The following is a 13,598-nucleotide window of genomic DNA, read 5'->3' as shown; positions in this document are numbered from 1 at the left end:
AGTAATAAGTTTCATTAACTTTTTTCTAGAAATTAAGATTAAGAATATTTTATAATCTCACATGTGAAATTTCCTATTACTTAATAAATACCTGCTTTCAATCACTTTGATTCATACTTGTGTCTCAAAGTATGAAAGGTAAAATAAGATTCAACACTTTTAAACTGACCCCGGTTGCTTGAAACATCTAAAATACTTCCCGACAAAGTTTAGGTGCATGATATTTCTTAATTTGCAGGCAATAAGCAGTCAAGTCTTTGTGGAATTACTATCTTGATGTAAATAATGCAAATTTTCAAAAATGCTAAATTATGTTTCAAAAAAGTGAAATACTTTACATCAGCTATGCCGCCGTGAAACAGTGAAGTGCTTAGAAAGAAACTCCACAGTCTTCTACGAAGCTCACGTCTCCACGAAGGCATTGACAGTACATCCGTGATCATACGAAGCACCGACGTCACAATGGGACCAACAGCACAGGGCACACGGACTGCAGACAGCGCTGTAAGGAGGACGCCAGCGAGGAAGCCCCGCACCGCGGATCATGCGCTCGCGCCTGCCGACTCACACGCGCTGCACCGATGCCTCAGTGGTCACGCGAACCCATCCTCTCCAGAAGCATCAGTGCAGTTCACAGTTCACTGGTGTTTGCTCATTTTAACTTTGCAGGCTACGATTTTCAAAATCAAAACCCTCCTAAATACCAGATACTTGGTTTTTCTTGTGTTGAAAAGTAACAAACAACCTAATAGATGACCAAAGCAGGGACGTGAAGAGACAGCAACCCAGTCACGAGCCCTGAGGATGCAAAGCTCAGGGAGAGCGGCCCACAGGAACCTGCGACTAAACGCTCTGTCCTTTTTGGGACAGTGGTCATTTATCTCTGGAGAAGCGTCTCCTTTGCTGAACATGCCACCTCCTGTGCTCCTGGATGTGGTTATGCCAGGAGAGAGAGCCCTTCTTTCCTGCACCCTTCTCCCTCCAGCCCACTTCTGGAAGACCTGAGCCAAGGGGCTGTTGTGTTGTGTGGTGGGAGGCTGTTTGGTGTTCACCCAAAACTTCAGTGACAGGAAAAAGGGAAGTGTTGGCTCTTATCTCATTCTGAGGAAAACTAATGTCCAAAGCACGAACACAATTCTATTTTTAAGTACTTGTTCATTAGCGAAGATGATGAAAGTGTAAATATGAGACGGGCTAAGGCCTGCAACTTTGACTCAGGCTATATTTTAGAGCACTGTGACATTTAAAAATGAAGCTACAAACTCTACTCAAGCTCACCTCTGGTACTTTCATTTCACACTATGTCTTGAAGAAGGCTGCCTGTGGAAGCCCAGAGCTTTTGCTTTGTGCTTTACACTGTGGAGTGGGGTAGTTGTAGCTATTTCTGAGGTGGCAGGTATGTGAAGTGCAAAGGAGGAGGAGCACAGGACCAGCTCAGGAAAGGGTGGCTGCTACTGACACGGAGACTGAAAACACCAGGAAAGGCGGCACGAGTTCTCATGCACTCTGACAAAGGAGACCTGACAGCGTGCGTGAGATGCTGCAGGCTGCTGCGTCCACCCTCAAGTTCGACAAGGGAGCTGATTAGACCCAGGGCAGCCACAGTGGCCTGGCTGCACTGAACCAGCCTCTCAGGGTTGAACTTGACTGGACGAGGGTACACTGTGGCTGCTTAAGTCTCAAAGAAACGAGTGATCTGCCCTAACTGTGTTTTATAAGCTTCCCCTCAAATGTGAAACTCAAAGGTCATTTAAGATGCAGTTGCTCAGGGTGCGTATGCCAACACACTGCCTGTGCTCGCTGTACGACAGTCTCCACTGGAGGGGTCCGAAGCTCAGTGCCACGCGTGGGTACAGTGAACTACCCAGAATCAACACTTCAAAACACAGAAAAACAATAACAAAAATAAGTTTCCCGACCTTTTAGTTGCTCTTGAGATTCACTCAGATGGAAAATAGACACTGAGGGATGTGTGGTAAAGGACGGGAGGCAGTCACCAAAGACCTGGTGGGACACACAGACCCGGAGGGTGAACCATCTCTGAGTGGGGCAAACATCTGGCAGAGGTGGACTGATGAAAGCGTGACTGAAGCTGATCTTCACACCTGCAGCTTTTTCTCGGCCACATCCTCGCCTTTTCCCGTCCCGCTCTTTAATTCACAATGAGCACGCCTGGCTCTAACCACTCTGTGTCTCCTGCATCCCTTGCAGCCCGTCGGTTCTCCTCTGCCTGGCTTCTGTCTCTGGGCCCGCGCCCCACAGTGACCCCCTCACCAGGTAGGCTTCCTCCGCACCCCTCCTCTCACTGCAAACAGAGTCACTTGCAACCCACCTCCCAGAGCGTGGTTTGTTCACCACTCTTATCAAGACTTCCCCACCCTGCCTTCCACGGCCTGCTGAGGATGGAGCCGAAGGGCCCTTTCCTCCTGCCTTTCCTCCGCAGTTCAGAAGTTGTCTTGGCTTCTCTTTCCCTCACCTTCCACGTGAGTCTCCTGGGCCTTTTCTACTCCTCCCATGGCCCTTTCTCCTTCACCTTTCCCGGCTTCTTCCTCCCTCATGCTCCCTGGGGTCTCACACCCAGTCTCCTATCATGAGGTTTCGAAGACCCCAGCATCTAGAGAGGCTGTGCCCTGAAACCCGTGTGTTCCCTCCCTGCTGGCCTCATGATCTGTGCTTCTCCTTGTGAGGCAGGCCCTACACAGCCCCATCTTCACTCACTCTATGTCATCCAGTCTTCCCTCCAAACTTTCTGCTCCTACTTCCTCTCCTGGTTGCCATCAGTTAAAGATGACCAAAGTATAAATATGAGACAGATTAAGGCCTTTTCACTGTTCTGTCTGCTTCCTGCTCATTAGTTATTTAGTTAGACAAATGCTGATTGTACATCTGTTACTGGTAAGAATGGAGAAATAGGCTTAAGGACCAAACCTACTCCTACTGCGGTGACAGAGAAATCAGCGAAAGATGTGCAGGACTGGTCAAGATATACAATGAATGCTAAAATTGAAAAAATTATTAGAGTTACGGACACCTTGCCAGGAATCCCCCTCAAAGTCCTCCCTGCTCCGGACACACGCATCCCACTGTCCTACACAGTTCTGGCTCACACTGGAACAACCAAGGTAGAAAGTTGGGCTGAGGGAGGTTGGGTTTCTAGCAGTGTGAGCTGGAGGCTCCATCCTCTCCTGGGCTCTCCACTGGGTGCAGGACCACTGACAGCAACATGAGGTTGCTGGGTTCAGACTCCGTGCTAGCAGCAGGTCTTGGAAATGTGCACAGGGCATTGGACAGGGTGTTAGAGGACACTCCCAGCTGCCAAGGGATGCAGGGAGCCCAAGTGAGGACACTCAGGAAGCTCCTCGGAGGCCCTCCTGAGGGCCCAGGGTGTAGGTCATGCAAACTCATCTGGAGAGTCCTGGGCAGCCATTCCTAGGTGTGGCTCTCAAGCAGCCCTATCTGTCCAAGCAGATCTCTGTCGCTTAAGGGAAAGAACAGGCAGAGGCAAGTGCTTGTCCATCTCTCAGCAGCAGAGTTAGTCAACAAGCGGCCTGAGAGGACGCCTACAGCGGCTGGATATGCCCTGTTCTTCGCTTCATCTGCCAACCACTTCCATGCAGATGGTGGGCCCAGCACCGCCAACTGCAGGGCAGGCCTGGAGGCTGAGGCCGAGGGTCAGTTCATTTCAGGTGAACCCTCACGAGAAAGCTTCCTGGAATGTGGAGCTGGCCACACCGAGTCACTGCCCCGAGAGCGGAGACGGCGATGAGGATCCCCACCGCCCTTCCTGAGCTCTGCCCGGGCAGTGGCTGGAAGAAATCAGCTATGCAAACATGTGGAAACCTTGCACGTGTCTAACGATTTGTATCGTTCCAGTATTTCACAAACATTCACGTGCATGTGGATCAAGTTATTGGCTCTGGGGGAGTCCTTACAGAATTCTGGAGCCATCGTCATTAGGGAGAACACAGCACTGGGGTTTAACCCCAAATCTGTGATTTCAATGGGTTGCTAACTTTCCCTGAGCTGGCGGAAGAGTGTAAGTGGCAAACCCTGCCCGGCAAAGGATTGAGGGCCATCTGGTCACCTGTCCTCCTCAGCCAGGTGGGAGAGTCCCTCCCTAGAGTTCCCGCAGGACTTGCAGGAGCAGGGTAGTTAACACCTCACATTTCTGGGGTGTGGAAAGGTTAAAAGGTTTCTGAACAGCCCGAGTTTCCATATTCTAAGGCCAGATAGGAGGGGGCAGGAGGCTTGCGATGATTCCAGGAAGATGTGCACAGACACGCATGGCTGATGAGTGCGGGGAGCCCCCACGCCCATCGGTTCAGACTCTGACTTTGGTATTTTTCTCACATAAAACACATGCACACAAGCCTAAAAGTCTGTGGGCCGATATCCTGGTGTGATGTTTTCAGGTGCAAAATGGCCTTGTGTGTGTGTGTGTGTGTGTGGGTGTGCATGCAAATGTGGACAGTGTGATAAACACGTGTTCTATTCTTAGAGATTCTTCATATAAATCTTTGGGTAGGTAGCTAAGCTTCCGTTTTGAACGATGCTATTACTTTGCCCAGGTTCCTCCAACCCTGCCTACGCTGACACTTGGACATTATTCACTTTCTGCTTTTGGGTTGTAATTAAATTTATAATTGTTTTTCTCTCTTTTAAATGACTTGTATGTATGTACTGTGTAAATAATCTGTAAAATCTCAACTGTCCATCATCTTCTCGGTGGATGCAGAACAATTATGGTTATAGCAAAATCCACTGATGCTCACCGAATACTTCGCATGTGCTGAGTGCCACGTGCCCACTGTATCTCACAAGCTCCATGTAACCTTGATGCATATCCCGGGAGTGAGTTCACTAACACATCCCTGCACAGATGAGGAAACCAAGGCCCAGAGACAGTAACTTCACTGCCACTTAGAAGTCAGAGAACTCTGGGACACAGAGTGAACTGGCCTCTGGAGAGGGACAGGTGCAGCAGGAGTCAGTGAGGCTGGGATGTGCAGGAAGTGACAGAAGGCAGGGTGGGCAGGAGAAAAGTGCTGGTGTTGAGACGGGACCCTCAGCAGGAATGTGAATTGGGGAGCCACAGCTCTCAAAGCGGGTGAGCCTTCCCGACACAGGATGGAGTCCTGTTAATTTGGGGATTATTCTCACGTGCCTGGAGAGCTGGGCACTGAATCCATGGACTACTGACTCCTATAAGGTGCGGGTTTAGAAGAAGGGCTGGTGCGGGAGGTCTGAGGCAATATGCATGTCTGTGCTCATCATCTGGTACTGGAAATAAAGACAACAGGAAATCAGATTAACACTTGACAGCTTGCATATGTAGGACAAGGTGGTAACATTGAGAGAAGGCCAAAGAAAGACCCAGTGACAGGACCTTGTGTACTTTTCCAGATGCCATGGTATCATGACATAAATTAATTCACACTGGTGATACTGAGGTGAACTGAATTATTAGGAAAAGCTCTAATTTTATTGTTTTCTCTTCTGTAAAAGATAGAAAGAGCTAAGGGGTGGAGGGTTTAAGGGAGAGGAGGGGAGTGGGGGAAAATATAAGAACCAAGATGGATCATGTAAAAGTACAAATTCCCAATGATGAATGTCAGCATATTGTATACCTAAAACATACCAATAAACTTAATTAAAAAAACTATCTAGAAAATTTGTCATCACAGTATTTTGTGATTTTTTTAAAAAAGTTGCTAATGCTAATTAATGGATATATTCCAATTACCTGGAGGGTGCATTGTCTGTGATGTCTAAATGCAAGTATACAAAATTTAATAGTATTGAGATATTCATATAAAGTATGTGTTAAATCTATGCGGACATGCAAAGCACTCTATGCTGCAGACAAATCTCTCACTTGATGGCACTTTTATTCACGTGGAAGAATAATTTTCACGTTAAGTAAATTTCAAACAATTTTATATCTTACTATAGTTGGATTAGCATAATACATTTTAATGCTCCTCTAATGTGAAAGAACTTGTGTATAATTTAATGTGTATTCAATATCTGTTATTATATAAAGTAACCAAGAATGGAAACACATACGATAAAAATTAAAATGAAATTACACAGTAGCATCTTTGTGTAATCGAGTAGTCACTGAATTTTCACCCAGCCTATTTCTGTGTCGTCTTTCTGGATGTCACATGGCAGGCAGAAGAGTCCATGACCTTGGCCACTGCTCAGAAGGTCATCTCATCTCAAGGGCCCCATGTGTGTTCACTCCTCGGCTGAGCTGTCTTGATTTTGCAGGAAAGCTACCCCTTGAATGTGGGAAAGTGTAGAAGGCACCATTTGCGTCCTTCTGCAAGTGGACAAATCACTGACTCCAGCGGGAGCCACTGCAAATGCAGTGAAGGTCCCTGGGCAGTGCCTCGGTCGTGGGGAGCGGCTGCCAGGGGGCTCTGGACACGGACAGGGCAGACGATCTCGCACTCTGCAGTGTTACGGGAAGGAGCGGCTGCTGCTGCAGGAGTGCCGCTGGGCCTGCGCCGCTGGGGCCGTTGCCCTGAAGACAGGTCTTCCCGTCTCTGAGGGCTCCGTGCTGCCATGGGGAGTGGGGTGCGTCTGGGCCTCACAGTATGTGGGTTTCCCTGGGACACCAGGCTTGGGGGACAGCAGAGCAGCCCCAGAGCTCAGAGGTCCTGCTCTCTAAGCCCGTGACGGCACGCACCACGGCCGCCCACACTGCTGGAAGCCGCTGTGGTCCAAGGCCCATCAGGGGGAGGGGGCCGAAGGACTGACCATGCTGGGGGCCAGCTTTGGGTGTGCATGTGTGACTCGTGTGCACACAGGGGCCAAACAACAGGCCAAACCCTGTTTAGTGCCATCTCTACTGAAAACTGATCCCAAAATTCAAACTCCCCATTCTAAAAGACCTTACCCCAGCCATGAAAGTGGAATGTTCAGACCTAAATATGCCTATGAGTTTACACAAAGTTATGATAAGCATGCAAATTAAGAGATTGGCATAGTTGATTTCACATTTAGTAATCTGACATCTTCATACATCTACTGAAAAGGTGAGTCACTGGTGGCAGGCCCCATGTGAAGAGTCCCGTACCAAACGTGAACAACCAAACAACCAAGCCTACCTACATTGAGATGAGGTCCAACCGGACTAGAGTCATTCAGTACGCAGGTATCCTTCAGTGGAAAGTGATTACGAGTTAGCGTAGGAAGCTGGGGATACTTTGCATCATTGACTTTAAACGCATTTTGTAACTGACTTGTACAAATATGCTAAAAATAAACATTTATATACACTTAAAGCTAAATGTCCATTTGTAACATTTTTCATAGATTACAGATTCTTTTCTTCTTAAACAGAAGAAAAAAAGGAAGAAGAAGGCTTTAGGAAGGCTTCACTGTAGGAAGTCAGATGCACATATGTTGAGAATTTTTCTATTTCCTCTCAGGGCAAGGTGGGAGTTGCTGGGTGTACGGTGAGGGGTAGAGCTTGTCCCTGATGAATGTCCACACATCTCCCACCTTGTCCTGGTCTAGGAAATGTCTACTGTATCAGACTTGAGAGCTGACGAGGCCTGGAACAATCCAGCGGGACTCAGGTCAAACTACCTGTGCCTCTTCGCTTTTGCGAGGAAACCCCAGAGGGTCTGCTCAGGGCAGGGTAGACACCCAGGGAGTAGCCGCTTCTATGGCCGCACCCGGAAATGCCCAGGCCCCTGGGGCCAAGGGAAAGAGAGCTCAACTCCTTTCTGAAGTGGAAACCCTAATTCCAAATGAGAATTAACCACAGAATTTCAAATCTTCCCAAAAAGATGTGGCCTAGAAATAGTTCGTGGGAGAGGTCAAGGACTGCATTATTTTTCACTTTATCATTAGTTCAGCTCTCCACTATTCACACAAACTTTGTACAGAAATTATGACTTTTCAAAAGGCAGATAGCATGCTCCATGAAAAAGGAGAAATACACCATGTCCAAAAATAAACAGCCACTTTCCCCTAAGCCACGGGGTTTCAGGAACGGAAGTGCTAGATAGTGTGGCTTGTTTTAAGGAAACTGTAAATGTCTGACATGCAATTTTCTGTCAAGATAAAGCATTTCCCTCGTTAAACGGAACAAGTCCACACGGAGGATGACTCTGTGTTTCTCTTTCTTTCCACATAATTTTAAATTGTCCATTACAAGTAGTCAGTGAAAGTAAAGTATCTTATGCAGTCAATGAAAATGACATTTCCCATTTTTTATCAATGTTTATCAGAGTTACTTAAAAGTTTTGACTTCCTCCCCTGGCTTGTGATCATTTTGGGGTCATTTTTAACTCAGGAACTCGCAGGCCCGACTCTCCTATCGGCCCTTGCTGGGTGACTTGCCCCACCCATGACATGGCTCCAGACTGGCCAGAAAGCAAGCGCTTCACTTCCCCTTCCCAGGGCCCCCCTCTGGACAGGCGCTCCTGCCCAGGCAGGTAGATCACTTGGGACTGAAATCACTGGGCTGTGTGTCCTTCAGGTGATGCTTGTGGCCTGCAGGAGGCTGCTGTGTCTCCAGCAGGGAGCTGTCTGTCCTGCAGATGGCTATGCCTCTGGGGTCTGCTCCACAGTTGGCCTCACTCCTACCCCTGGCCTCCTCACCTGAGACTCCTGTGGCCAGGCTTCGGGGATGTAGCCACAACGCCATTTCCGTTTCTGTCCCCTCACTCACTCTGGTCTTCACCCTGTGCAGCTGAGCCATGCAGTTTGCCACGCTTATGCCCCCAGGAGAACACAGCTCACCCAAACTTCATATTTTGCTTTTTTAAAAAATTTTGCCTTTATTCTTACTTGCCACTGAAAACACCACTTTTCACAGGAGATGCTTTTCCTTGTCACTACTGTTTTTCCCCTTAATCTCTGTTTTTCCTCTGTCCTCTTTTTACCTGCCCCATCAGGAACTCCAAATGTCTCTTCTGGATCTGAGCTGACTTTTTATTATCTTATAAGTGGACGCACAGTCTTGGTCAGGAAATCGCCTGCACTGAACCCCAGGTCCTGCCACGCACCTGCACTGGGTGGGTGGGGGGCAAAGGGAGGACGGTGCCCTCCACACCAGGCACTCCAGATGGTAAGGCTGCTGCATTCTACACAAATGCTGGGATCAGACCGGGCTCCCACCCCTGCCCCCTCACTTCCAAACAATGTACTGCTTTGGAAACTTTGCCTCCCTGGGCTCGGTCTTCCACTTGAAGCCAGGAATCACATCCTGTGTCGAGGTGTGTCAGGTTAAGTGGTTCAGCGGTGCGATGGGCCCCAAAGACTGGCTGGTTTTACCTCTGCACATTCCTCCCACACGGGCGCCAGAGCAGTTCTTCTAAAATACAGATGTTACCATTGTCTTTGTATGCAGACAATGACCCCACCCCCACCCCTGCTTTGTGAAAGAAAGCCACCTCCTCAACCTCCTCATTAATTATCCAAGCCCATCTCCCCTGGAAGCCCCTGACTCTGAGATTCAGGTGTGGACACAGGCCGACCACCTGCCCCGCCTTCTCACAACTCCTGGGAAATGCACGCTGCTTGGCCTCACAGAGTCCTGCACTTCATTTCTCTTGAAGTCTTAGCCATCAGGTCCCTACCACCACCAGTCTGCATACATTTTGGTTCCAGACTAACTTTCTGAGCAAACTCTCAGGTTCTCCAGGACATATGGATCAGTGCTGGGCTTTGGTGCTGTCCACCTGCCGTCCTGCTAAGGACCCAGTGAATGCAGGAAACGCTTAGCAATGCTGGGGTCATGAGAACACTCCTTCGAGGCCCAGGAGGGCTGCAGATGCTCCATCCTGCCTTCATCCTCTGTCTTTGCCATAACGTTCAGATCCCCCATGTGCATTGTGGGAGCCAATTCCCTGCCTCATGTCAACAGTGAGCTCTGGCACGGAACTGGTCACGAGCAGTTTCTCTTCTTGTGACTCTGGATGCCTTGAAGCCAAATACATCTCGTTATTATGTTTTTCTTTCCAATGATCTGATCAGTATCTGGTACACTACAGGATCCCAGTGAATATATGTTTAATAAAAACCGGGTACACATCCTTATCCTTTAGAAGGGAAGCTGAAACAGAACAGTTTCTATTCTTGAATGAATGGGTGAATTTATTAATCACATTCTAGTACAGCAGGAGTGCGTTCCCATCTGATCTCAACACTGAGAATCAGTCTGTCATTTTGGGACTGAACCTAAATATTGTTCTCTTTTTAATCTTCTCCTTCCCTCTTTCTCCTCTCTCCTCATTCCTTCCTTTCAGCCGCTCGCTCGCTAAGAGGCCTGCGCATGCTCAGTGGGCATGGTGGCCAGCCTTGCGTCCACCCGGGCCCTGACGCTGCAAACCCAGGCAGGAGTTTTAAGTCGCACAGCCTGCACTAACAGCGTGTGGACGCGCTGACTACATAGACAGCCGGAGAAGATAAATCACAGCGAGCAGGCACCCTGGGAGGCTCACCAGGGCTGGACACCCCTACCACCCACGGGCCGTCGGTCGCTCTCAGGAAGACGAGAAAGTGTTTCCAATCTTGCCCCAAACACATCTGCCTCGATGTGAGGATAGATATGTCTCATATTAGTACTTCATTTCCAAATCCTCACGAGCGCCATTAAAATTCCCTGGCAAAGCCCCACCGAGCTCTCCTTTCAGGGGACTCCAGTAGGCGCTTGGCAGTGTCCGCAGTCAGCAGGATTTCCCCCTCAGGGTCACATGGCTGAGAAGAACCGAGGGGCGCCTGGGGACGTATACATAAATAGGCCTGCTCAGACTGGTGAGCGGAGACACCGCCCGAGGTAAGGGGCGCCGCAGGGAAAAGGGAAGTGTCTTTAAAGCCAGACCTTAGTGCGGGGCGGGCCTCACACTCCTAGCTACACAGGGAAGCCCTGCGCGCCCTCACGTGGCTCCAGGGCGGCTTCAACCCAAGGAGCCTTGCGCCTGTGCAGCTGCGGGTGACAGACGGTAAGGTTCTGGGGTGAGCTGCCCTGTTTCCCTCCGCCCCTTGCAGCTCTGTCTTCACCCAGAGAGAGGCTGGCTGAAGCGTGCCTGTGCAGAGGCTGTGCTAGAAAAGGCGGTGGGTGAGGTGCCCCCTTCATGCTCCTGGGGTGGCAGGCGGAGGGCCGGCCTCTGGGAGGCGGAGCTGGCCGATAGGTCCAACACCTGCAGGGCCCCACATTCAGCGAGAGCAACCATGTGCGATTTCCACCGTCACCAAGGCATCCCCAAATAAGTACGCCTTGATACCTTGGTTAATCGTTCTCTGAGCAGAACTAAGGACAAGGATCATAGTAAATACTTCTAGTAACAGTCATAATCATCCGGACTCCTATCACCTTTTCTTTGTAAGCAACACTGCACCAATTCACAGTAGTTGTAAAACGAGAAATTGTCCCTGTTCCTCTGAACTAGTCTTCAGCATTGGCTAATTTCTGTCCTATAGTTAAGAGTCTAACACTGTAATATCAAACATTTATTCAGGACAGTGAAATAGATTTATCTAAGATTATATAGACCAAGAATAAAAGAAAAGTAGGAATCTCAGATAATGTGGATTCACAAATTCACAAATACATTCTCTGAGAAGTTAGAAGCATGCATTTGTCACCAAACTCATGAACACATCTAAGAACAAAGTTCACCTGCTGCTTTTACACAGCAATCAGTGAAAGAAAGAAGGCTGTTAGGACTTTAATTCTCACATGTCAGCTTCCTCTGGTTAAAAGACACCAGAGATCAGCAGTGTGCCCCTGCGTGTGTCAGGGTGTGCGGTAGAGACTTGACCTAGGGAGTGATGTGTGGCCTCTCTGGCACTGTTCCCTGCTCAGCCTTCCTGCCCCTGAGACACAACAGCAGACACTCACAGCTCAACGAGGACAGCTTTAATTTGGCTCATGCTTTCAGGGATTCCGCCCATGGTCGGCTAGCTCTAAGGCATCATGGAAGAAGGGCCTGGTGGAGCAAAGGTGCTAAATTCATGGTGGCCAGGGAGCAGAGCAGGTACCAGTGCCAGGGAGGAGATGACCAGGCAAGGGACAGGTACAGATCCCAAGGCTATACCTCCCTGACCCTGCTGACACAGGCAGGAGCACGTCACTGATCTGCTAGGTGTCCCTCAGTCCAGTGAAGCTGACATATCAGGGTGGATGGTCACAATCTCATTGGCCAACTTCACACCCAAACACATCCCCATGAAACGTATCTGATCTCTAAATAAAGACAACGGCGAGTTCATGACTGCCTAACACAACACACTTGTATTGAATCTCTACTTGCTCGTAGGAAACAAAGTGTTTATACAATCAAACTGAGGAAGAAGTTCTTACCACCGTCTTTGGTGCACAGGTTGACGAGGCTGTGTACCGTGTCCATGAGCTCCAGCTGCTGCTTCTGAAGCAAGCTGTTGTTGCTGGTCGCTCTGCTCAGCTGCTTCTCCAGCTCCTGGATTATGTATGACTGGCGGGAAACCAGGCCTTGCAGGTTCTCTCTCTCCTCTTTTAAGGTATCCAACTCTTCCTTGTGCTTTCCCTCCATTTCTAAGATTTTATGTTCTAACAAACTACAAGGAAGTGAAAAGAAGACTTGATTTTTAAAATGCTATAGAAAATAAATGGTCATTCAACTGGTTCCTGAATTTAGGATTAGAAATTTAAATTAGGCATTTCACCATGAATGTATTTATTTGAGAAATTCAGGAATTACATAGTTTTAAAGTAGGAGTTACCTATGCCTACCATGTCAGATGAAGAATTCATAAGCCGAGCGTCAGAATAATATTTGCTTCCTAAATATAACTTATTTCTGGGGTGTATCTCATATCCAGTGTAGCTCATTTAGACCCAAAAATTGTATTCTGAAAAAGTGGTAACTTTTACCAAGGAAATGAGTTCGATAAGAAATGCAATCGTGGATAAAAATAGGAACAAAACTTAGAAATCATTTCTAATTTTACTTTTCTCCCTTCATTTGGGATTCTCAAAACATCATACTGATTAAACTGTATGACAATTCTGACGGCGCAGGGGAGAACACAAGGGTGAGAAACCTCAGAACTACAGAGTAATCTGTCTGGTTTCTGAGACTCGCTGTTGCTGCTTATTGCTCAACCTGAACTTCTGGGTGTGGCTTAATGTGCCCAGGTTCCTAAATCGCTGTGTCAATGGCCCAAGAAACAGACAATCCTTTTGGCCAGGGCGTGGTCTCACACATGCACACACGCATGAGAGTGGCCCTCTGGGCTCCCTAGACCCGCTCCCCTCACCAGCCCCTGAGAGCCACGCAGAAGCTTCACTCTGGCAGTGAAGAGTGCTCGCACATTCCCAGGGACAGGCTCACTCACTCTTCTCAGCTCTGTTTCCAGAAGGTTCATCCAGCCCTTCGTTTACAAGGTGTTATTCCAATGAAATCACAAGAAAGAGCACTCGATTTACCTTGGAGGAACACAGTGCCGAATCACTCCTGATAGTCTTCAGAATGAAACACCAGGGAGCGTTTAGGTGTCATGGAGCGAGTTGGAACAGGCAAGCTTCCCCGCCTCGTGGCCGCCGTCCACCGCAGCAGCGGGCGCCCAGGCCCCGGACCAGCCAGTCCTCGAGGACG

General features: G+C 48.7%; 1 protein-coding gene across 2 annotated transcripts in view; it reads right to left on the bottom strand.

The window, feature by feature from the left end:
* The window catches only part of Angpt1 (angiopoietin 1), a 178,383-nt gene that overhangs the window by 41,241 nt on the left and 123,544 nt on the right, over positions 1 to 13,598 (bottom strand). For both annotated transcript variants that reach the window (XM_010615722.3, XM_010615721.3), the window contains exon 4: positions 12,326 to 12,558. In XM_010615722.3, the coding sequence (XP_010614024.1) occupies positions 12,326 to 12,558 (233 nt within the window). The remainder of the gene's footprint in view (positions 1 to 12,325; positions 12,559 to 13,598) is intronic.

The sequence above is a fragment of the Fukomys damarensis genome, unplaced genomic scaffold (assembly GCF_012274545.1).
Source record: "Fukomys damarensis isolate Sample0158 unplaced genomic scaffold, DMR_v1.0_HiC HiC_scaffold_5, whole genome shotgun sequence".
Classification (NCBI taxonomy): Eukaryota; Metazoa; Chordata; class Mammalia; order Rodentia; family Bathyergidae; genus Fukomys; species Fukomys damarensis.
This window is presented reverse-complemented; position numbering and strand designations above follow the sequence as displayed.